Source organism: Aphis gossypii, chromosome 2 (genome assembly GCF_020184175.1).
Source record: "Aphis gossypii isolate Hap1 chromosome 2, ASM2018417v2, whole genome shotgun sequence".
NCBI classification, from domain to species: Eukaryota; Metazoa; Arthropoda; class Insecta; order Hemiptera; family Aphididae; genus Aphis; species Aphis gossypii.
This window is the reverse complement of record NC_065531.1, coordinates 74802021-74823901: the sequence shown is the minus strand read 5'-3', so window position 1 is coordinate 74823901 and position 21881 is coordinate 74802021. Positions and strand designations below refer to the sequence as shown.

General features: G+C 29.0%; 2 protein-coding genes across 6 annotated transcripts in view; one reads left to right on the top strand and one right to left on the bottom strand.

Moving 5' to 3' along the window:
* Nucleotides 1-107: 107 nt before the first annotated feature.
* Nucleotides 108-21537, bottom strand: LOC114123010 (pH-sensitive chloride channel 2-like). Of its 5 annotated transcripts, none has more exons than XM_050199146.1 (9): nt 19065-21537; nt 15218-15407; nt 14325-14557; nt 13338-13420; nt 11040-11210; nt 10628-10783; nt 5415-5580; nt 4026-4185; nt 108-654 (listed from the first exon to the last, which is right to left on the bottom strand). In XM_050199146.1, exons 1-9 carry the CDS (start codon nt 19136-19138, stop codon nt 433-435), a joined length of 1455 nt encoding a protein of 484 aa, XP_050055103.1. In that variant the 5' UTR covers nt 19139-21537; the 3' UTR covers nt 108-432. The 5 variants fall into 5 exon arrangements, 4 of the variants coding, with proteins under 4 accessions (XP_050055103.1, XP_050055102.1, XP_050055101.1 ...); XM_050199145.1 differs by lacking the exon at nt 19065-21537 and adding an exon at nt 18674-19053; XM_050199144.1 differs by lacking the exon at nt 19065-21537 and adding an exon at nt 18693-19053.
* The window catches only part of LOC114123005 (G protein-activated inward rectifier potassium channel 3-like), a 108214-nt gene continuing 94136 nt past the window's right edge, over nt 7804-21881 (top strand). Inside the window, exon 1 of the mRNA XM_050199143.1 lies at nt 7804-7807. The gene's annotated coding sequence lies outside the window, so the exon portion shown is untranslated. The remainder of the gene's footprint in view (nt 7808-21881) is intronic.

Sequence of the window (21881 nt, the reverse complement as noted above, 5' to 3'; positions counted from 1 at the left end):
TTGTATCACAGCAAAAATGTATTTGTTATTATTTATTAATTGGAAATTAACGATATTTTAATATTTTATCAAAATAATATGTAAGCAGTCTTAACATCAACGACTCATGAAAAATTTAAAAAAGTTATAAATATATTCATGACATTAAAAATCCACAAACACAATAGGTAGGTACATTATAATTTTTAGTTCATAGGCGACGATTGAATTTGTATTTAGCTATATTTACATTTAAACAAAGGCAATAGTATCTTACTATATGTGTGTACGGTATTATACAGTATACCATTAATTTTTTTGTCCTTCGTAGAACATTTTGGATGGTACTAGTAGATTACCGGTATACCTATAGTCCCACCGAATTTCCCCTCGAAATTCTCGTTTCACGTTGAAGTTGCGTACAACCATTTCCAAAGGTCATCGAAATTTTCGTTAAACCCACAATAAGCTCCAATACACTGCATTAAACAGAATGAACGATGCTGGAAACACAATCCTACTTTTTTCGTCGATCCAAATCGAAATCTGTTGAGCCGTAGTTGTTAAACCGCCATGCAATTGACGTGCTGATTCTTCAGATACCTTGAATTTTACCTTGCCCATCGCTTTCATTTCCATCGTGTAAGGCAGTTCTGCGTTCAATTCTGTCGTACCCTGAACATAATTTACCAACCATTATTTAAATATAATATTATATATTAATTATTAGGTATAGCCGTATAGGTACCTGTACTAATTACTGTAATGTGTACACATAAATAGGGAGGCATAGCCGAGGGGGGGGACTTAGCCATTCATGAAATGTCTATACACATTAAGTTATTATGTGTCGATAGTTCAAATTATTAAATAAAGCCTTTTTTGTACATCAAAAAGTGACGATAAAGAAAAAAAATTAGCACACGTCATTTCATAGTAAAACTACTAAACTACCTACACTATTAGGTTAGTGACATAGGTAATTACCTCAGGGGCAACAGAGGCAGTCGCCTCGAGACTGTAACATTTTGAGTGCTCACAGTGCTTTTTTAGTGTCAAAGTTGTATTTCTTTAAGATTGAAAAAAAAATGTTTTGCCTCATCAGAGCGCTATTTTATATGTATGGCGTAATTGTGGCCTATGGTGGGGGGGATTTGGGTGTCGTTGACCTTTTTTTTTTTTAAAAAAAGACTGGGTACTCAACTACATTTATTTACTGATATTATTGTGTATTGAATATTTTATAATTATTTGTTTCCGTATCATATGCAAAAATACACTTATTGCACTGAAAAGAGATGCTTATTTTTTTTTGGGGGGGGGGGTTATAAGTAAAATTTAAAAACATTTCTTACCCCCCCCCCCAACATGACCAAATTACGCCACTGCAGAGATGTAATTCGAGCAGAACCTATAAACTAGTATTATCATTTATTATATAATATTATAAAGTCATTAACTTAGGTATATCATAAAATGTAAACATGCGTAATTATGTTAATACCTACTTTATATAGCCTAGACTACATGACGTATATATTTAATAAATAAATATAAATATTATGTACTATAAATAATATTTATAGTACATAATATACACTTAACGCGAGATCTTTAATCTTTATTGAAACTGCAATACTATCATAGTCACACCCATCATTTTACTATAATAATAATAATTTATCTAATACGTCATGGTATGTACATTGTTAGTACAAATATACAATATACAGGGTTGGACTTGGCCAGTTATCAGCAAAAATTTAAGTGACCTGGTTAATTTGGTTACATTTGTACATTTGTAACTTGTAATCAATTAGGTACGTAATTATCAAGTTACTACATCTGACATTATAATGTACCTAACTAATAACAATTTTTATTGTAATTTTAAATTAAATCGACCTAATAAAGTTAATGAAGATATCTAAAGTTAGGTATACGTTTAAAAATATAATAATTGAACTGATAAAAGTAAATATATAATTTTTTAAATATATTTTATATAGGTACCTAGGTAATTAACATTGATATAAAATTTGGTTTATAAAAAATATCAATATCACTATTATATACCTATATTTAAAGTATAACTAGTCTCATTCGATCTAAATATACAAATAAATGTTATTTCATACAATGACTACCAATAAGTATCAATATAATGATGTATTTAAGTAAAAGTATTCAAATAATTTTTCAATACTTTAATTAAGTATCTTGTAACTTAAAATGCAACTGATATAACTTTAAAATTAACTATAAGTTATTGTAACATAATAAGTTAACAATTCTAAAGTTTCTTGTATCTTGTAAAGCTGTAACTGGATATACAATTTTAATGTACCTAACTACCAATATATAGTAACCTGCAGTTACAACTGCAGTAATCAATCGTCAATATATGATTATTAATTATTGGTTATAAATTATAATTGTATAATATCTTCATAAATTTATATTTAACTAATAATTAATAAATTAAATAATAACATCGGTAATTGAATATTTTAAATTATTTTATAATATACTATACACAATAAACACATTACCAATCATTTCAACAGTTCTTTTTGTGAAATAGAAAATACAGGAATGCCAAATAAACCTTCAATTTTAAGAGTATACTTATTAATATTTAAATAAAATATATTGAAGATTTGTAAGTTATAATATGACTTGTATATTCATTTTATATAAGTATTATAAAATAAATAAATATTTTTTAGAGTAGATAGGTACCTACAATAATGAATAATCAACAAATTATTCTTATTTTGACATTATTTTAAAATAATCTTTGCACACTTCAAAGACACACTTGTATATTATAAATACATACAGAGAAATTCAACTATTTTACTCAATCCCATTTATTTCTATAAAAATTAATTTACTCAAATTTTGATTTTTGGAATTTTTAAAAACATTTAAGATCATATTTTCAAATTCTTAAAATTTTTATAATTCATAAAAAGTGTCTTGTAGCGATAAAAACTTTTATTTATTTTAATGTAAGCCCTCCCCTTTAATAAATTGTAGATTATATTAATATGTGAATATTTTTTTTGTACATAATTCAAAATCCAAACAAATTGTTTAAAAATTATTTAAATGTTATTATTAAAAAGTAAATAGAAGTCCTAAACATTTTACAGACATTTAAAATAGATGTAACATTGGATCTAATATTTATATAATTATACTTGGACCACTTCTAAAAATTATAAATGTTGATAAATTAAAATTAATTACATACTAACATTTTCAAGTCACTATAGCCCCTGTGATCTTCCAAACCTATTAACATTGAGTTATATTATATTATTTAAAGTTCACAAAGTTAAATAACTCAAAAACTACGAGTTCAAATTTTAATAGTCAGCATATTCAGAAAATTATCCATTAAATAAATTTTAAAATGCAAGAGCAGTTCTCATTTTAAAAATAGAGGTTTATATTTTCATATGATATTCCTAACTCTTAAGAATTTGAAAATATGAACTTAATGTATTTTTAAAAATTCCAAAACACAGAAATCAAATAAAAATCTGAATGAACATATCTGGTGAATACTGAATCACTATATGGCTATATACCTTCATCTCGATGTCAATTTATCATACATTCATACATCATGCCTATGCAGCTGTTCATATATCCCTAAGGTTCTACCTATACCTATACGTAATACATATTACGATAACACAGTATACTCAAATTATACAGCTGCAATCTCGAAGAATAGAAAATCAACCAGAGGCTCCACAAGAAAACTATTGTGTTACGAGCCGCAAGTCACAACCCATCTGGAAATCATTCGAACGTCGCATGCTTGCATAATATAAAATTATTGTAAGTAGGCAGAAGTAACCACGTACCCATGTGACAGTAACAACAATAAGGAAAACAACTCAACGCAACCTACCTATACCTATTATATTAGATATACTTATAGGGCTTATTATTTTACATAAAAGAAAATGTTTTTGTACTATATACGTATATATTATATATTTTGATAGTTTGATAGGTTAATACTTTACATTGTTTTGTAACCTTATTCCGTCGAGAAATAAACCACCGGCTGCAATGGTTTGTTGCGGTTGCTCATTATTGACTATCCACTTAGACATTTTGCTCGCTTTGATCGATGACTTAAACATTTGTTTGTTGGATTTACTTTTTAACTTGACGGGGTGACATCTGAAAAAATAACAATAACAAATATTCATGTCTTAAATAATATTTAATATTATATTAATTGGTACCTGACAGTGGCGTAACTAAAAGAATATTATTTTTTTATGTGGAGGAGTAAAATTTCATTATAAATAAATAAATATACTTATGTTTTACAAAATAAAAGACATTTTTAGGGGGAATGATTATAACCCATTAACCCCCCTCCCAGGCTATGCCACTGGACTACCTGATATTTGGTATAGACGGTGTAGTACCATATCTGCCATGTATTAATATGTATCCTACATTCCTACATCTATAATAAAATTAACTTATCTAAAGTTTCGATATACGTATACGTAGATTTATGTATTAGCATATATGCTCAAGGTAGGTACCTACTTCATTTATTAAAAGAAAATATTCAATCACAACTTCTTTACATATTTTTTTTTTTTTTTGTATAACAGTGATAGTATGTTGATATTTATATGATGCATAGTACTTATACATGATTTATACCTAACCGGCTACACTGCAGTCTGTACGTATAATACTAAGTATTGATTTTTACAATATAGAATGCAGTTTTTGTACTTTGAATGTGTAGACCACGTGAGTTGTTCATAACAAATTCACGGACATTTTTCATTTATGTTATAGGCGAGCACTCAATTGGAAATGGCCGTGGTATACGTATCTCCACCTTCGAAGCATTATGCCCGATGGTTGGTTGGTTGGCACCTCGTACCTATAAATAACCTTAATATATATATATACAATGTTTTTCTAGCTTTTCATATTTTGTATTTTGAAGAACATCATTTTTCAATAAAACATTCTGCTCATAATCGTTATAACTTATACACTATGTCGCTATTCATAAGTTCATAACCATCCAAAATAAATTTTTGATTATAGAGGAGTAAAGCAACGACACTATATAAATACCTATTAAAATGTCTATTTAAAAAATATATTAAAAATAGGGTTAAGTTCGTCAATGCATGGTAATATATCTAGTTTTGTTCCTTAAAATATTCTCTATGTTCATAAAATGCCTCTAAATCGGAACCCCGTCTCTTCAATATCTATCCAAAATTACGTCACTAATTTTTTCTATAATAAACATCTAAACACTCTAAACCTAAAGTAATTCACTGTAATTAGCCTAAAGCATTGGCATCAGCTTCTCTGAGAAAGTCTGTGCTCAACAGTCTACACAAAGATGTAAATCATAATATACTCACCCGTATCGCCATATTGTGTTGACAAATGCAAATTCAGCCAACGAGAGAAATATAAACGCGGTGCACACGATAAACCATAAGTCGTTAGATCTAATATATGACACGTTAGGTAGTTTGGAGCCCGTGTCGATACCCAGCTGGAAGTATGTGAGCATTGTGCTTGTACCTGCAATATTATAGTCACGGTGTCGTAATTACATAATTATTATTACCTATATATCTAATATGCACATGCCATCAGTGGTGTTTGAAAATTGTAATTATTATATATGACATTGTGTTTGGCATCATATATTTTATAATATTTTATTCTCATAGGTATTTAAAATTTTCTAATAATATTCATTGATAATATTTTATTAAATAGATAACTATAAATACATTCATCTGATAATACCAAAACAGTGTATTATAAATTTCCAAAATATTATAAAAATATGTTTAAATTAATGACGCTCAGGAGAAAATCTATAATAATAAAAGTTGACTATTATAAACTTGTTTTATAATATGATACGAGACTAACGTTCAAAAGAGGGTATGAAATATGAATAAGAAGTAATATATGTAATTTAGGTATTGTTTTAAAAATTATTACCGTCGTATTACAAAAAATATGGTAATTTATGTTTCTTCTACTGAATACCTCTATGTGAGATCTAATGGTTTTTAATTAGAAATATAAATTAATTAATCACTACACGTTTTTTTCTTGCAAAACTTTAAATTATTTTAAAGTATATTAAGCGTTTCTTATAATAGTTTAGATAATAATAATAATAGTAATAATAATATTAATTTTATTTAGATTTAATCGAAAAAATTGTATGAATGACATTTTAGTGATTTTGACTTTATCTAGTATACTAGTAGCTATTTAAATTTTAAATATTATTTTATTATCTAATAAGTACATTATAATAATACATTATTCAGAAAAAAATATTATTAGAGTTTAGGCGCTCGTCTGTCATAGCGTGTAGTTAATTTGAGGTAAAATAAATGAAAATAATACTATTTTGGGATTAAACACTAAATTAATTTTTAAGCTTCATTTCTAAAATATATTACATATTATAAACTTGAAGGATAATATTTTATTGAAAATAATATGAAAACATTTATATCGGGGTTTAGTACAACATATTATATGTATTTTATAGAATATGATATAGTGTCAAAAATAACTAACCACATTTTAAAGCAGTAGCATATTTTTAATTATTAAGAATATTATAAGTAATTAATATTAATAAACATGTTAATCTAGTAGTTTACTAGGAATTATATAATATATGCAAATAGTTTATGACTAAACGTACCTAATATTATCTTTGTATACTAACTACGATTAGAATTTGATTAAAATATCAAATTATAGTATAATTTTTATACTGTATTATAAAAATATTATATGTTCACGAAATACTATGTCTAAGAATTCAAGTAATGTCGAAATAGAAAAGTAGTTGGCTAAATAAGTGTATTTAAAACATTTGTAATTTTCTTAAAGCATAACCTAGCTACAATAAAATGAATGATGTATGTCAAACAAAACTACATCTCAACGTTTACAGCACAGTAATAATAATATTTTAATAGTTTTTTTCACAAAATCGTGTTACTTTTTCGTACACCAGAATAGTATAGTATAACTCTTAACTAACTAGGACGATAATGATGTCGGCAAAACTGAAGAATTCTACATCAATTACTCCGGAAGGTCATTTCTTTAGCAGATTAACGAACCTTTATTTATCCCGCTTTAAGATATTGACGATCATGCTGTTGGCGCTACTCGAATTATCCACTGTAGTTGTGAACGCCTCGCCATTGACTTTGGAAAACGAATGGACGGCGGTGGTTATACCCATTACACGATCACCAGTCACTACCCATAAAGTCCGAAATACAACAAAAATCGATCCTTTCCAAAACTGGTGGAACTTAATTGCTATGAGTTATTCGAAACGATCTTGGACGACGGCGAAATACAGTACTTTTAGTGGATCTTCTTACAGTGGTATGGGCTTAAGTAAAAATTACAATGGTAAGAATCCCCACGATGAGAAAAAATTTGGTAAAAATAAACACGAGAAGAACAAAGGTGGTAAGAACCGCTACGATAAGCATTGTGGTAAAAACTTACATCGGGAACACTGTAGCAAGAACCAGTGTGATAAGCCCTTTGAAAAAAACCGCCATGAAAAGCACTGTGCTAAAAACCGAAACAGCGACGGTCGTCATGGTAAGAATTATCATGAACAAAACAAGCTGCAGAATATGAAAAAATGCAAAAATCACAAAGAGTTTATCATGGACAATAAGGTTAGCGTCTTATATATTATTCATATTTTTTACGAATCTGTCAAACTGGTCAGTGGTGGGACTAAGTTATATACAAACACTTATGAAGAGATCGTAAATGTCTTATTGTTAAAGTGCATATTTGAATTAATCTTTCTATACATTTGTGAAGTCGTTTTGGGTTTTTGAATGTTTTTTTTCTAAACAATATCTTAGGATATTATCAGAATACAACCATATTTGTTATTAAAAATATACTTGGCATAATGCAAAAGTTGACTGTAATTAAAAATTGAGTTGCGTAATTTAAATTGCAATGAATTAAATTGATACAGTGGGTTATGGTAAAATCACAAGTAATTCAGCTCTAATTCTGCTATTTTTGGATGGTTATATTTATTTATAACATATAAATTAGTAAAACCAGGCAAATTAATAATAGGGAAATCAAAAGTGAAAATTTTTTTTTTAAATTTCAAAATATTACATACAATTTATAGTTTTTCAATTGTTCAATTTGTGTATCGTTATATAGTGACTTGCAGTTATTTTGTTATGATGATTATAACGGAATCATAAACTATAATATATGATATTGTTACTTTTCAAAGTACAAACAAATTTACCGTTTTATCGCAGCGTGATAATGGCTTATACGACTTTGGGCCTCTAGGAACGCCTAGACCACACGTTGAACGTTAAACATCATATTAATAAAATAGTTTTCATAGTTATACAGCCACTCACTATGTAGTGTGTTCTTATATTGATATGTCATTTGATTTTACAGGTTATTGTCAACATCAATAAAAATCGAACGCCTAGTACGACACTATTACCGGTAAAAACAACAGCACCAGTTCTGGTCTCGACCACGCATAAATGTGCTGAGCAGAGTAGTACTTTCTCGTTTGTTGACATATGTATAATGATATATTGTATATGTTTTTTGATAGCCGTATGCTTATACGTATGTGATATAAAATAGTTTTTTTCATTTTGTTAATTTTTACATAATTTGTATATAAAATACATAATTATATTTAATAGTTCACTAAATTATAATAATAATTAATATATATATATATTTATCTGTGTAAAACTGTCTTAATTCATTGTACCTATAATACATCGATGACACCTATAGGTACATACTATTATTTAGTATGTTAGTTAGCTAACATTTTTAATTGATGTTTGTTATTAGTTTATAGCTACAAAAAAATGATTGAAATGAAAAAAAAATGTAAAAATTACAATAATTAGGTATATTTGACGATTAAAAAAATATATTTATAATATTATATTATAACATGATGTATGTATAAAACTATCATTTTTAACCACGCCAATGATTAAAATCATTATACGTTCTAAGCCTGTAAGTGGGAAAGGAAGTGAGTGTTTTCTAAACTTTAACCCCATCAAATGCATGATATTTTTGTGGAAATACTTTTTTAGAGCCCAAGTGCAGTTCGACCATTAATTTTTTTCAACTCAAATGCAATTCGACTAAAATAAGTGCAATTCGACCATACCCGTTGTACCACTCCTGGACAATATATTTTAGAGGTGAGCAAAAAAAAGGTCATTAAACCCCCCCTCGAGTAATTCCTGGCTACGCCACTGTATGCCATATTATATACAATATATTATTATACACGAGAGTAAAACACAGAGTGGTCAGTGGTGTACACGATAATTTTCTTATGTGAGTGGGTTAGGCTTATAAAAAGAATATTTTCCATTAATGTATATATTGTGCTTTTTAATTTTTTAAAAAAATATCTGTTAATTTATTTAATTTTAAATATTTTAATAATTAATATTGATAAATAGCGGAAAAAACTCTCATAGAGTTGATCAAGCCAGAAAATAAAGAAGGATATTGCAGTTATAAATAATAATGAACATCAAATGATACACTATCTAAATTCTGCAATAATACTTGCGATACTTGTATAGTATAATGGAAGTACATAGGGGGGGGGGGGGGTGTTTTGGTGTTTCTAACACCCCACGAAATATTTGGTTTGTGTAATAAAAATGTAATACTAACAAATTAAAATTATTATTATAATTTGAACAAAAATAAAAATGCTTAAACAGGATTTATAAATAAAATAAAATTATAGGTACCTATTGTATATTGACGTCGTGATGGGTATAAAAGAATTTAAAAAAAAATTTCTACTTTTCAATAACTGATTTTCAAAAATACCCCCTAAATTTTTTCTACGTACGTTCTGTATAGTATACTCGTAAATATATAAAATACACACACATAATCGTTTGTCAAATAGTAAAGTTCACGGTTAATATTTTTACTTTAGTCCAAACGACCTCCGCCCATATAGAAGGTACAAACTAATAACTATCTATAGACTATACAATAAAATACATTATTTTTTTCGTGAACAGAAAACGATTCAGATGTTAATTTATAAGCCCAAAGTATAAACCACATGGCCCATAACTGTCACTGCAGTGATGGTATATACTCGTAGTTTACCTACTACTTACAAGATATTGTTTACCGACACTTACAGTTATAACGCAGCATTGCAGAAGTATATCCGGTGTACGTAGGTACCTATGTGAATGTATAAAATTTGTTTTTTGTCTTTGATTCCATTTCTTAACGACAAATACTATCGGTTTACCTTAATTAAAATCATTAACTGTTTCAACCAACATTGATCACTGTCATTTATGATATACCGAGTAAAAAATAACCAATGGCGGTAGCCGCGGGCCGGTGGACTCCTCACCCCTCCGTGTAAGCTGCTTACAACACATACTTATATATAAGCTCTGTGCGTTTGTCCGTTACCGCGGTCACCGTTCAAATTAAATTCGTAGGATTTTTTTTATTCTCTTATCATATATGTTTATTTATACCGTACCGATAGCGACACGCGCGGGCGCGGCGTCGGGCGCCATCCAAAACGACACCCACGAAATCGTCACCAACAATATGCCCGGCATGTAATAGTCCATGATGTAGAACCCGTACTCTCTGGCTAGTAGGAACGTTAACGTCAACGATGTGTAACGGTAAGCTGTAACGAGAAAAGTCTGCTTGGTTAATACATTTGTTATAACTATAATAACTTAGGATATGCGATTCGTTTGTATATTTAAGTACTGCACTCATAAATACATTGTACATAGGTAATATAGGAATTAGGGCTTTATATAATATATAGTTTAATATAATACTACAGATGTATACGTATCTATGTATAGGTGTAACGTGTAAATACTTATATAACTGTATAACATTATAAGTTATAGGTAGGTAGTATGGGTACTTACTAGAAGTTGGGTCCAGAGAAATTGGTTCGACATAATGTTCGGAGCTGTGTGGTATTATTTTCAGCAATTTGTATTCCGTCAAGTAAGGAACCCACGAGTTATCATTTAGGGCCGCGGTGACTGGAGATTCGACTTCCCAATTAAGCACCAATTGTGTGGTGTCGTACCTCCCTACAACAAACATCGTCACAGCCGGTTCATACTTTATATGTTATACAATATTATATAGTAATTTGCACAATACGCTCATGCAGTCATGCGCCATATACAGCATAAGAAAATTAGACATTAATAATGAGTCAATAAACTAATATACCTAACTTTTATGTATAAAAATTCCTAAAGTTAAATTTGTTAAAAAAAATTTGAGTTATTAATATAATTTGTTAATCACTTTAACCGTGTTAACGTGCATGTAACACAATATTTTTTAATTTTTTAAATTACATTTATCTATTTTCAACAGCATGTATTATACATTCGTATTAGGCACATACTACATCCTAGAGAATGAAAAGAACGTGGTAAATAATATAGAAAGGATAGAAGGAACGTTCAGGAAATCAAATCAATAGTCAAAAATAGAAAAAATGAAACTGCGCGGTCAACATTGAAGTGGCGAGAAGATAGTACAGACCAAGGTGTTGTAATGATATGCTCGATTCTACATATCATGATTTTTGTAAAGTCGTTATTTTCATTTAATAAAATATATAACGGTCGAGTTGTCGTACGCATGTAATAAAATCTAAAATAACCCCAATAAATCATGTCACTGGTGATTGGAACGATTCCTATTATCTAGTCTCGTACAGGACACTGTACGGGATTATAACGGTACAGCGCAACACATGCAACTTCTTTCATGTGCCGCCGGAGACGGGGGATGGTCCGGTCAGGGTCGCTTTCACCAGGGAAAAAGACAATTTTCTTTGGGGACACCGACACCTTTGATCGGGCCGCCGATGACTCTGGCGGACCTGGCCTAAATCGTCTCCTCTCATCAGTGCATGAGCACCCTCCATAGCGAGAAGTGCATGAGCACCACCCAGACAGACAAGTGCAGGAGCACAGCAGAATTACTCGCAACCACTCAGAGGACATTGCCTACGACAACTTTACTGTTTCTTTTTCATACAACGAAATTTGTCAAAGTGTTTAGTTATTTCTTTCTTGAGTGATAAAAAAATTAATAAACTCCATCCTTGTTACGTCGACTGCAACCAGAGACAGCTGCGGACAAGGTAAGGTGCATGCGCACCCACATTTAAATAATAATAGTATTGTAGAGTTTACTTGATCGTTCTCGAAGCTCGACCTCGAGAACCCTCCGACCATCAGGAGGAAGGTAATTCCACAAATTTAGAGTAATAAAATATAGGCTAAAATAATCAATAGACTTCTAACAACTTACAAATATATTTGAGGCAATCATTCAAGGCTTGTGTCCCTTGTGGTTGCCGATACAATTTATTCTAATTACTTCAATTAAAACAAAACTATTACTTTCATAAAAATAAAAATATTAATTAACATATTAATATTTTTACTTTTACTAATATTTATATTTTTAATTACTATATTTTTAGTTACTTTATTTTTGCGTTATTACAGTGTATTGATAGATATATCAAGATTTATAATATATAGATGTATCAATACACCTTGGTACAGACGTAAGAATGGTTAAACATTTCGCATGCCAATTCATTTTTTTTAAGAAATTCTAATCGTGTTCGTAAATACTGATGCTACAGGAGGTAAGTTAAGACCTATTATAGAACTAGAAGCACTCAAAGCAGTGAACGATAAACGATTACCTATATCACTAATAATATCCTAACCATTAAATTTAATCTTCCGTGGAATATAACATAATATATTATAATATGATATTCCAGGCCCATTTACGTCTTAAATAGTTAAATATCATCAACCTAACTCTCAATTGTCCCAACTCCAAAAATGTAATTTTGGGATTATTTTATTTTACATATCTAATAATTATTTCATGCATTGTTTAAAATCATTATTACTCCAAACGGTTACTTATTTTTCCATGAAATCAGCTGTTAAAGTTTTGAAGAAATTTGGTTTTAAATGTTTTAATAGTTTTTTTAATTAATGAACCGTTTTTATCTCTCCTGAAAAGTTGTCATTTTAGAGTTAAGATAATTTCGAGTTAGGTCGACGATATGCGTATAAACATAATAGATAGAAAATAATGTGTTATGTACGATTATACGACTTATACGCATATCATAACACAACAAGTTAGACGTGGTGTTATGCTCTTACAGGTTTCCATGATCAAGTGACACTGTTGACGGTCGAATGGGAATCTGCCTAGCTTCACCCAACAGAATACGGATGTCTTCAACCTGTAACACAGCACAGATAAACCGTGGATACCGAATAAACGTAATATAATATAGAACTAAATTACCAAATTAATAACAAATTGTCAATAACTCAGCTATACAGTATGTCCCGTTTTATATGTACTACTAAATATCTCAGCTCGATGGTCTTAGATTGAAAAACGATTTGCTGTGATAGATAGGTGGTACCAAAGTGCGCATTTTTAAAAATTAAAATAATTCAATTTTTTGAAAAACATGGTACACTTGTATTGAGTGGATTTTTTCATGAATAGGTAGATAAAAAAGTACACGAATACATGATACATAGGTATATACATAATTAGGTATACATACATAATAATGAAACAAAAAGTAGGTAAATTACTTTGTATTATCTAATTTTGAAATTTTATTTAAGTGAATTTGTTTATTTAATAAAATATTCAAAATATGTCCTCCGTTATTTTCTAAACATTTTTACAGTCGTCGAGTTATTTATCAGTAACGTATTACGTAGGTATGTATCATATATTCATGTATTTTTCATGTACCTACCTATTCATGAAAAAAATCCATTCAATACAATTTACAAGTGTACCTACCATGTTTTTTTTGTTTCGAAAAATTGAATTATTTTAATTTATAAAAATCTGTTGGCCTGTAACTCGGTCAATTTTAGGTTTAAAACTATGGCCAACGGATCAAAATGTCTTAGAAAAAAATTATCTACCCATATCTAGTGTCAAAAATAAGGGTTGCTATTCAAAACAATTTAATTTGAATTACGCATGAGCAAACTAAAAGAGTTAAAAATTTGAAATTTTCCTAAAATGTGCACTTCAGTACCACTTATATCTATCACAGCAAACCGTTTTTCAATCTAAGGCCATTGAACTATATAGCTATAGTATCGCTGTCGCACCTGACCGATAACATCACAGTTCCATCAGGTAACACGGTGACTATCAAGTCTTCGGTCATATCGGCCACCGTCAATGAGTGTTTTTCGTTGGCAATGTACACGTTTGGTATCCATATTCGTTCTAATACTCCCTTTTGACACACCACTTCAGAAGATTCCGTAGGTACTAAATTTTCAAATGCTAATCGGACATCTCTCCACCGGAATTGTAACAATATCCTCACTTTGAAGTCCTATATTATATTAATTCGATGTAAACTTTAAATTAAACTTTACAATTATTGTAAAGCATGGATGTATTTAGGTATTATTATTATTTTTTTTTTTTTGGCATAAATAACAAAACCTTCAAAAATAAACTATAGTAGTTACCTATCATTTTTCCAATGATATTAATAAAAACTTACTATAATACATACACAATATAAATCACTTTATAATAAAATAAAACATTAAGTTAGACTCGACATTCAAGTCTAGCATAGTTTATTATAGGTACATAGGTATTAGTAGATACTAGATTAGTCTTTAAAACACCATAATATGTTGTTTCTAATTTTAAAAAAAAAAATGTTTAATTAGGTCTCTAACTACAGAACACTAGATTAATACTTAGAACCTTAAAAAATACTGAACCAGATTACACCTGTAACGTGAATATTAATGTGATATTTAAATTTACCGAAATACGCTACAGCGTACAGGTTTGTATCCAAATATAATGTTATAAATTTATAATTTAAATCTATAATATACGTTTAGTAGATGCTGTACAGAATATTATATGAAAAAATTTCAGACTTATATACTTACAAAAATCTATCGATTATTTGATGTATCAAATCTATATTATAATATTATTCGAAGGTCTAAACGTCAAAATATTAACGTACCAGGTTACGCGGATACACAGAAGTTAAGTGATACACATGAATTCTAGTTGACACAACGATTGGATTGTGCGCAACGAGTTTTCCTGGGGCTACTGTTTTGTCGTACCGACAAGGATCGGTCAACCATCGAAGTATTTTCTCCGATGACGACACTTCATCATTGTACTCCACTTCACAATTTTGGTTTGTCCTAAACAGTAAATATAAACGATAAACATATTTTGTTTAAAATGTATTCGGTTGGAACCATGCAAATAGTTGATTCTACGACCATGAGAGCCGTGCAATATATTATATAATGATAAATACCACCCAATTATACGAGTTAAACGACTTAAACCTCCAAAGACCAAAATGCTTGTTGCCAGCTTTTTTAAAATTAACGTTTATTTTTAATCAGTATGGTGAACTTTTCATGAGATGGATAATGTTTTTCAATATTTTGAAAAAAAATCCTATGTAGTATGTACCAATCTAATATCTATATTATCATATTATCTACTAGAATTAATCATATTAATACAGTTTGATATATAACTTTTAGGTATGTATTTTATAAAATGTAACTATTATTTTGAAAAGTTTTCACGGAGGTACTTAGTTTGTAATTCAACTAAATATTTGTAGTCAGCTGTACTACAACAGCTGCCGAGACACAATTATATTATGAATTTATGCTAGTAGATAGGTACTTAAAAAATTAAAAATAGAAAAAGGTCATTTTAACAAAAAAAATTTAGTGAATTTATAACTAATAATCAAAATTGTCAAACTAACAAATTACTTTTGTTAATTAAACGCTTTTAACTTGCGTCTAATATTATGTAATATCATTATAATATCATCGACATTTATAGCAATATTAAAACCAGCATATTAAGGTATTTAATACATTATAAATACATTTCATATTTATATTTGATTTTTAATTTAAATACAATTCATACAAATTTGAACTTAAAATTAAAAAAAAAATGAGTGAATGTATTATGGTAAACTACTTATGAGAAACTTTATAAACTTTCTTTTCAAGGCTTATCCATAAAATTTTGAACATGAAATACATTTTTCACAACAGAATAAAAATAATTTACAAATTTTCATGATTTTAATGAACTTTGTTAGAATTTAGGATTCAAATGCTTATAAAAATATCGTGCCTATTTATCTTTAATATTTGACTAAAATTTCAAATAGGTATATACCGTTAATTAATAGTAGGTAATTTGTTTTAAACAAAAATAAGAATCAATCGATTTTGTCAAAAATCACTACAATTTTGCGTAAATCTTTCACTGATTTGTTTTTGCTTTTTTCCGATACTTTAAAAAGTTCTGGGAATTTTTTTATTTCGACCTCTCAAAGGTACCAACTACATTCATTTTCGGAATTTTCCTACTAGAAAAGATAGTGAAATTTGAAAATCGTAGCATTGTTTCTACTACAAATTGTGTGCTAATAGACACACAAAATAAAAAACACATTGTAAAACAAGTATACCCATACATTAATCGCTCAGAATCTAAAACATAAACATCGATAGTGCCATTAAACAATGTCAAGCGTTCACCTATTATTTTTATAATTAAGAAACAAGCAATTTGGTTTTGACAAAAAATGTTATAGATATTAGATTCATACTATAGTTGTCAGTTGGTAACTTACACTACACATATATTATAGGTATATTCATAAGTCATAACGTTTTCTGTCATTTGTCAAGCATAATACTACCTAATAATATATACGTCGAAACATCGAGAACAAATAATAAAATACATATGTATTTTTCGTGCACAGATTATGCAAAATATAATAATAGAAAAGCGAAATTAACCGAGAACCTACCTATATTCATTTCATTTGCGTCAATATAATACATAAACGACACGTCGTTAACGATAACCCTTTTCGGCTGCATTTCTATTTGATTAAACAAAAGAAAACGGTGGCCAAAAAATAAACATCGTTATACTAACTATAATACAATACAATAATATAATTTAACGACTAACGACTATATTCATTACCAAGTTCCCGTGTCATGTGACCTAAATATATTATTATATACCTTTAAAGGTGGATATATACCATTTTGCTTCATTGCTTCCTAATATCATATACCTATATTATAATATTATGAACGTCTGTATATTAGGTATAACAATTAACAATACATTTTGAAACAAAGCTATAAGAAGAGACAAAACGTGTACTGCGTAGGTAAATAGGTATATATATTTATGGTTTATTTCTAGTTCTAACCTAACCTTTTGATGTGGGTATAGGATACAGATTATAAAAAATGTATTAATTTTAAAATGATTGATGGGCCTGATTCAAATCATAACGTAAAAATGTATAATCATTAAATCTTTAAAATTTTTAAATATTTTTACACAAGATTTGTAAAACCAAACCACGATATTATGATGTGAGTATATGACTGTTGATCTACCTACATTAAAGCAGCTGAAACCTTCTTCAATTTAGCTACAATAATAATGATTATCTACGAAAATAAGTAGACGCATTTATAAGTACATAAATATAATAATACATCATTAGTAGATTAAATAATAATAATAGTTCAGAAATCAGAATCCGGTGGTAATTATATAATATTATGAGGTAGGTAGGTACCCAACTTATCCAAAAATCCAACAGTACACCTTGACTCGCGATAACGTGTACCTAATAATTATGATTAAATGTTTTAGATATAGGTAAGTGTAAATACTAACGCTATATTATAAACTCACAGATGTCGCCCAAGTGTGTCCCGTTTAGAGGTACCCATTACGTACATTTTTCATCGCCCAAATGAGTCCGTATTTAATATCGATAATAATAATTTTAGTATACCTGTCCAAATTTCCATGTGCGTCCATAATTTTATCACTGATAGTACGATTTAGTCTATAACGGAACATACCTATATAATAATATTACTCTAAGTAGGTTTGCACTTGCACTGTAGCGGTATAACCAATGTTTCCATAAGTACCAATGGTATACTTACAAATAATCGTAAAAAATATTTGGTACCTTTTTAAAATTATTAAAAGTAGACTCGAACAATTAGATTTGAACTTCAAATCTATAATAGGTAACTAAAAAAATTAGACCGGGCAACGAGAAAAATTTAAGTTCATTGAAGATAATACAAAAACACATCAAAAATTGAATTAGAATGGATTGTGTGGGAATTGTGGTGTTGAAAAATCAATCAAAAATCAATTAAATAAAAAAATTATATTATAAACACTAAAAAATATTAGTAGGTACCAACACCCACCAACATCTAATAAAATGATTATATTATGTCAAGATAATTTAATAAATAACAATAGGTAACCAAACATTTTTGGGATATAAGCCAATTTACCTCCTCGTGATGCACCCCGTGTAACTCTAAATTATTTGGGAAGCACTCGAGTAACTTTAAAATATGACCTTTTTTCTTGGAACGCACTCGGTTGACACCTTATTACCGGACGCAGTCGTGAGAAAACTCGGCCAAATTGACGACGATGAAGCATGTTTTAACTGACGACCCGCAATATTGCCGGGGGCGTCGGCCATCGATATAGATAGGTACTCGAAAACTTTACCGTAATTTTTCGAAAATAAAAATATCAACAAAATCAATTACTGCACAAATCGGACTTTGCAATTTACAATAACAGTGCATAACTCGGGAGGTTGGTGCGAATGGTGCGATATTATATTTTTTATTGTGTTTTGTTTTTTGCCTATATATTGTTAACACAATACCAATACGTAATACGTAACGTGGCGGAATTAAAAAAAAAAATGCAGCAAAAAAATACGTCAAAACTCTTACTTGGCAGACAGTAACGGTAGCACTACGGTAAACAATAAAACACAAATAAAAACGTACAACTTTATGTAAAACATGTTCAGCGCGAATGCAAACACGCCGTAGTGTTGTATATACACGTCGTTGTGGTGTGCATATGCCTAATTTTCATTTTGAATTCGGCTTTTTTTTTACTATTACTATTATTATTATTATTATTTTATGGCCGCCGTTAATAGTAAATACACATTATATATTATAGTGTCAGGTGTTTGGACCAGTTCACGAGTCGCGGATGACGAGAGGGGAAAAACAAAATATCACGCGCTCAACTTGGTTGTAAGTTGTAACAATACTACGCGTAGCTGTACGAAGGTAGGTGTATAGGTACCTACCTTATATATATATATATATATATAATATAATAATAATACGAGTAAAACTATACCTGCGCGCGTCATAATACTTGTAATTATATTACTTTTTGGCAAAAAATTGGTAAATTTGTGACGTATCAATATAGGTATAGGTATGCTTAAATAATTAAAACTTCCGATTTATTATTTTGGGAGTAACCGAATCGGTTCCCGTTTGAAAAAGGTATTTTATTAAGTTGAGCTGAATTGGTTTCCGTTTGCGTACAGGTAATTTTTAATTTCTAAAAATTGGTACAAAATATAAATTAGATAGGTAGTATAAAATATAAATGTGCCTTCATGGCAATATCTTAAATATTTATATATTGGCAGTTTAGCAAATTATCGATGATATTATATTGATAATTAAATGATCAATTAAAATAACGATTGAGGATATAATATGTAATTTTATCGCTGTATGGTATACCTATCTTCACTATATTATCCTATGTGCGAATGACAATAATGTTAGTGAGCAGTGAGCACTGTACACTTTCAAATCGTATAAGTCTCGAACACATCGTATAAATTTGTTATTTGTACTTCATATTTTATTTTTTCGTAATTATGGAGTTTATGTTTAGTGAAAAGGGAACTAAGTTGTTGATTATTGACAATTACAAGTTTGGATTCCAATAGAACCTAGCAGATAACATACAGAGGTGGATATGTACAAAACGAAAATGTAAAGCATACGTTAAGTTGAATGGAGATTGTTTATGTAAAGAAGTATTAACACATAGCCACATAGGTAACCACGAAAAAGAAGACGATGGTACAACACTTGTGCGACAACAATTGACAAATTCATTAAAAAAAAAATGTGATTAACTTATTACAGAGCGACCATCTAAAATTATACGCAAGGAGATAGCTTTAAACAATCATAGTGACTCACTACTTCAAAATGATATTAACAGAATCCGTAAAAATTTGAATTTTGCTAAATTAAGAACAATTCCCAAGTTACCTTCTAATCTTGAAGAACTGCATAAAAGTGTCAGTGAATATTCGTTAATAACTAATCTCGGAGAAAACTTTATTTATGACAACGATTCTGTCAACAATATATTATTAATTACATTTACATGAACGCAGAACTTGGAACAACTCAAGAAAGCCACTACATTATTTGTCGATGGAACATTCAAAAGTTGTCCTAAGCAATTTTACCAATTATTTTCTATTTTTATCAAGGTGCAAAATAATTATGTTCCTGTCGTATTTAACCTACTTTCGAACAAGACTACGGAAACTTACATACTTGCATAATGCATTAAATAAGGTCTCAAACTATCTAACAGTTGGCACGGTTTTCGTTGATTTTGAAACAGCTATCCATAGTGCCATTACTTCACAGCTACAGCAAGTTACAGTTAGAGGTTGCAGATTCCATTTATGTCAGTCATGGTGGAGAAAAATTCAACAGTTTGGTCTCTCCAATGAATTTAAAGATAATACTTCAGAAATCGGGCAACTTCTGAAACTATTTTTTGGATTGTCCTTATTGTCACCCGAAGACGTCGAAAACTGTTTTTATAATGATTTGATGGCCATAAAACCTTGCTGCCCAAAATTGGATCAGTTCTTTGACTACGTCCATGATACATTATATATGTCAGACAGTATCTTTTGATAGAAATTATTAAATTTGATGTCACAAACTAAAAAGTAATAGTCTTTTCTCTATTTGCATGGAAGTATGTAAAAATAAATCAAAAAGCTTATACTATGTATAATTGTTGTTTTTAATTATTCATTTCTTTTATCGCTAAATTATATGAACATACAAAAATTTGTCAAGGTTGAACAAGGTAATAATAATAATAAAAAAAAATTAGTTACACAGAATATTAATAATAATTAATTTTTTGTACTAGAGGATTAATATTATTTAAATTTGTATGTAGAATGTATGACCATAACGAGAATATTGAAATTTTGAATACAAATTATAACGTAAAACTAAAAAAAAAAAAAACAAATTAACAGTCTCGTTCAGTCTTAGGTAAATGTTATACATGTCTAAAATGTTACCAAGTTAAGAAAAAAAAAAACAATTACAACCTCAAATTGAATAGGAGCAGTGGTATAAAAGTACAAAATGCGTTAACATTGTGCTTCATTCGTTTTGGTACACATCTTTTTTTTTATGAGCTTCGATGAGGTAAACATTGAAAACAATTTTAAAATAAATCAATATTAATTGACAACAAATTTAAAAATTCAAATTATAAAGAGCCATTAAGATATAATGTTAAATTTCTAATAACGTTTTAAATTTATGTGGAAAAAAATAAACTATACCTAAACGAAAATTTAAATCCGTGTACATTTGAAAATGATTTGGCACCATACATTTAGTACACAGCTCAATATCAATCATACAATTGGGATAGCAGATAATGTTTGATTTGGGTAT

Excerpts from the sequence above, each read along its gene's own strand:
- LOC114123010 (XM_050199144.1), bottom strand. The coding sequence starts at position 18,802 with ATGGCCGACGCCCCCGGCAATATTGCGGGTCGTCAGTTAAAACATGCT. Across the intron at positions 15,408-18,692 it reads GGTAATAAGGTGTCAACCGA|GACAAACCAAAATTGTGAAG; the intron begins GTGCGTTCCAAG and ends TTTACTGTTTAG. Across the intron at positions 14,558-15,217 it reads CTGTGTATCCGCGTAACCTG|GACTTCAAAGTGAGGATATT; the intron begins GTACGTTAATAT and ends AATATAATATAG.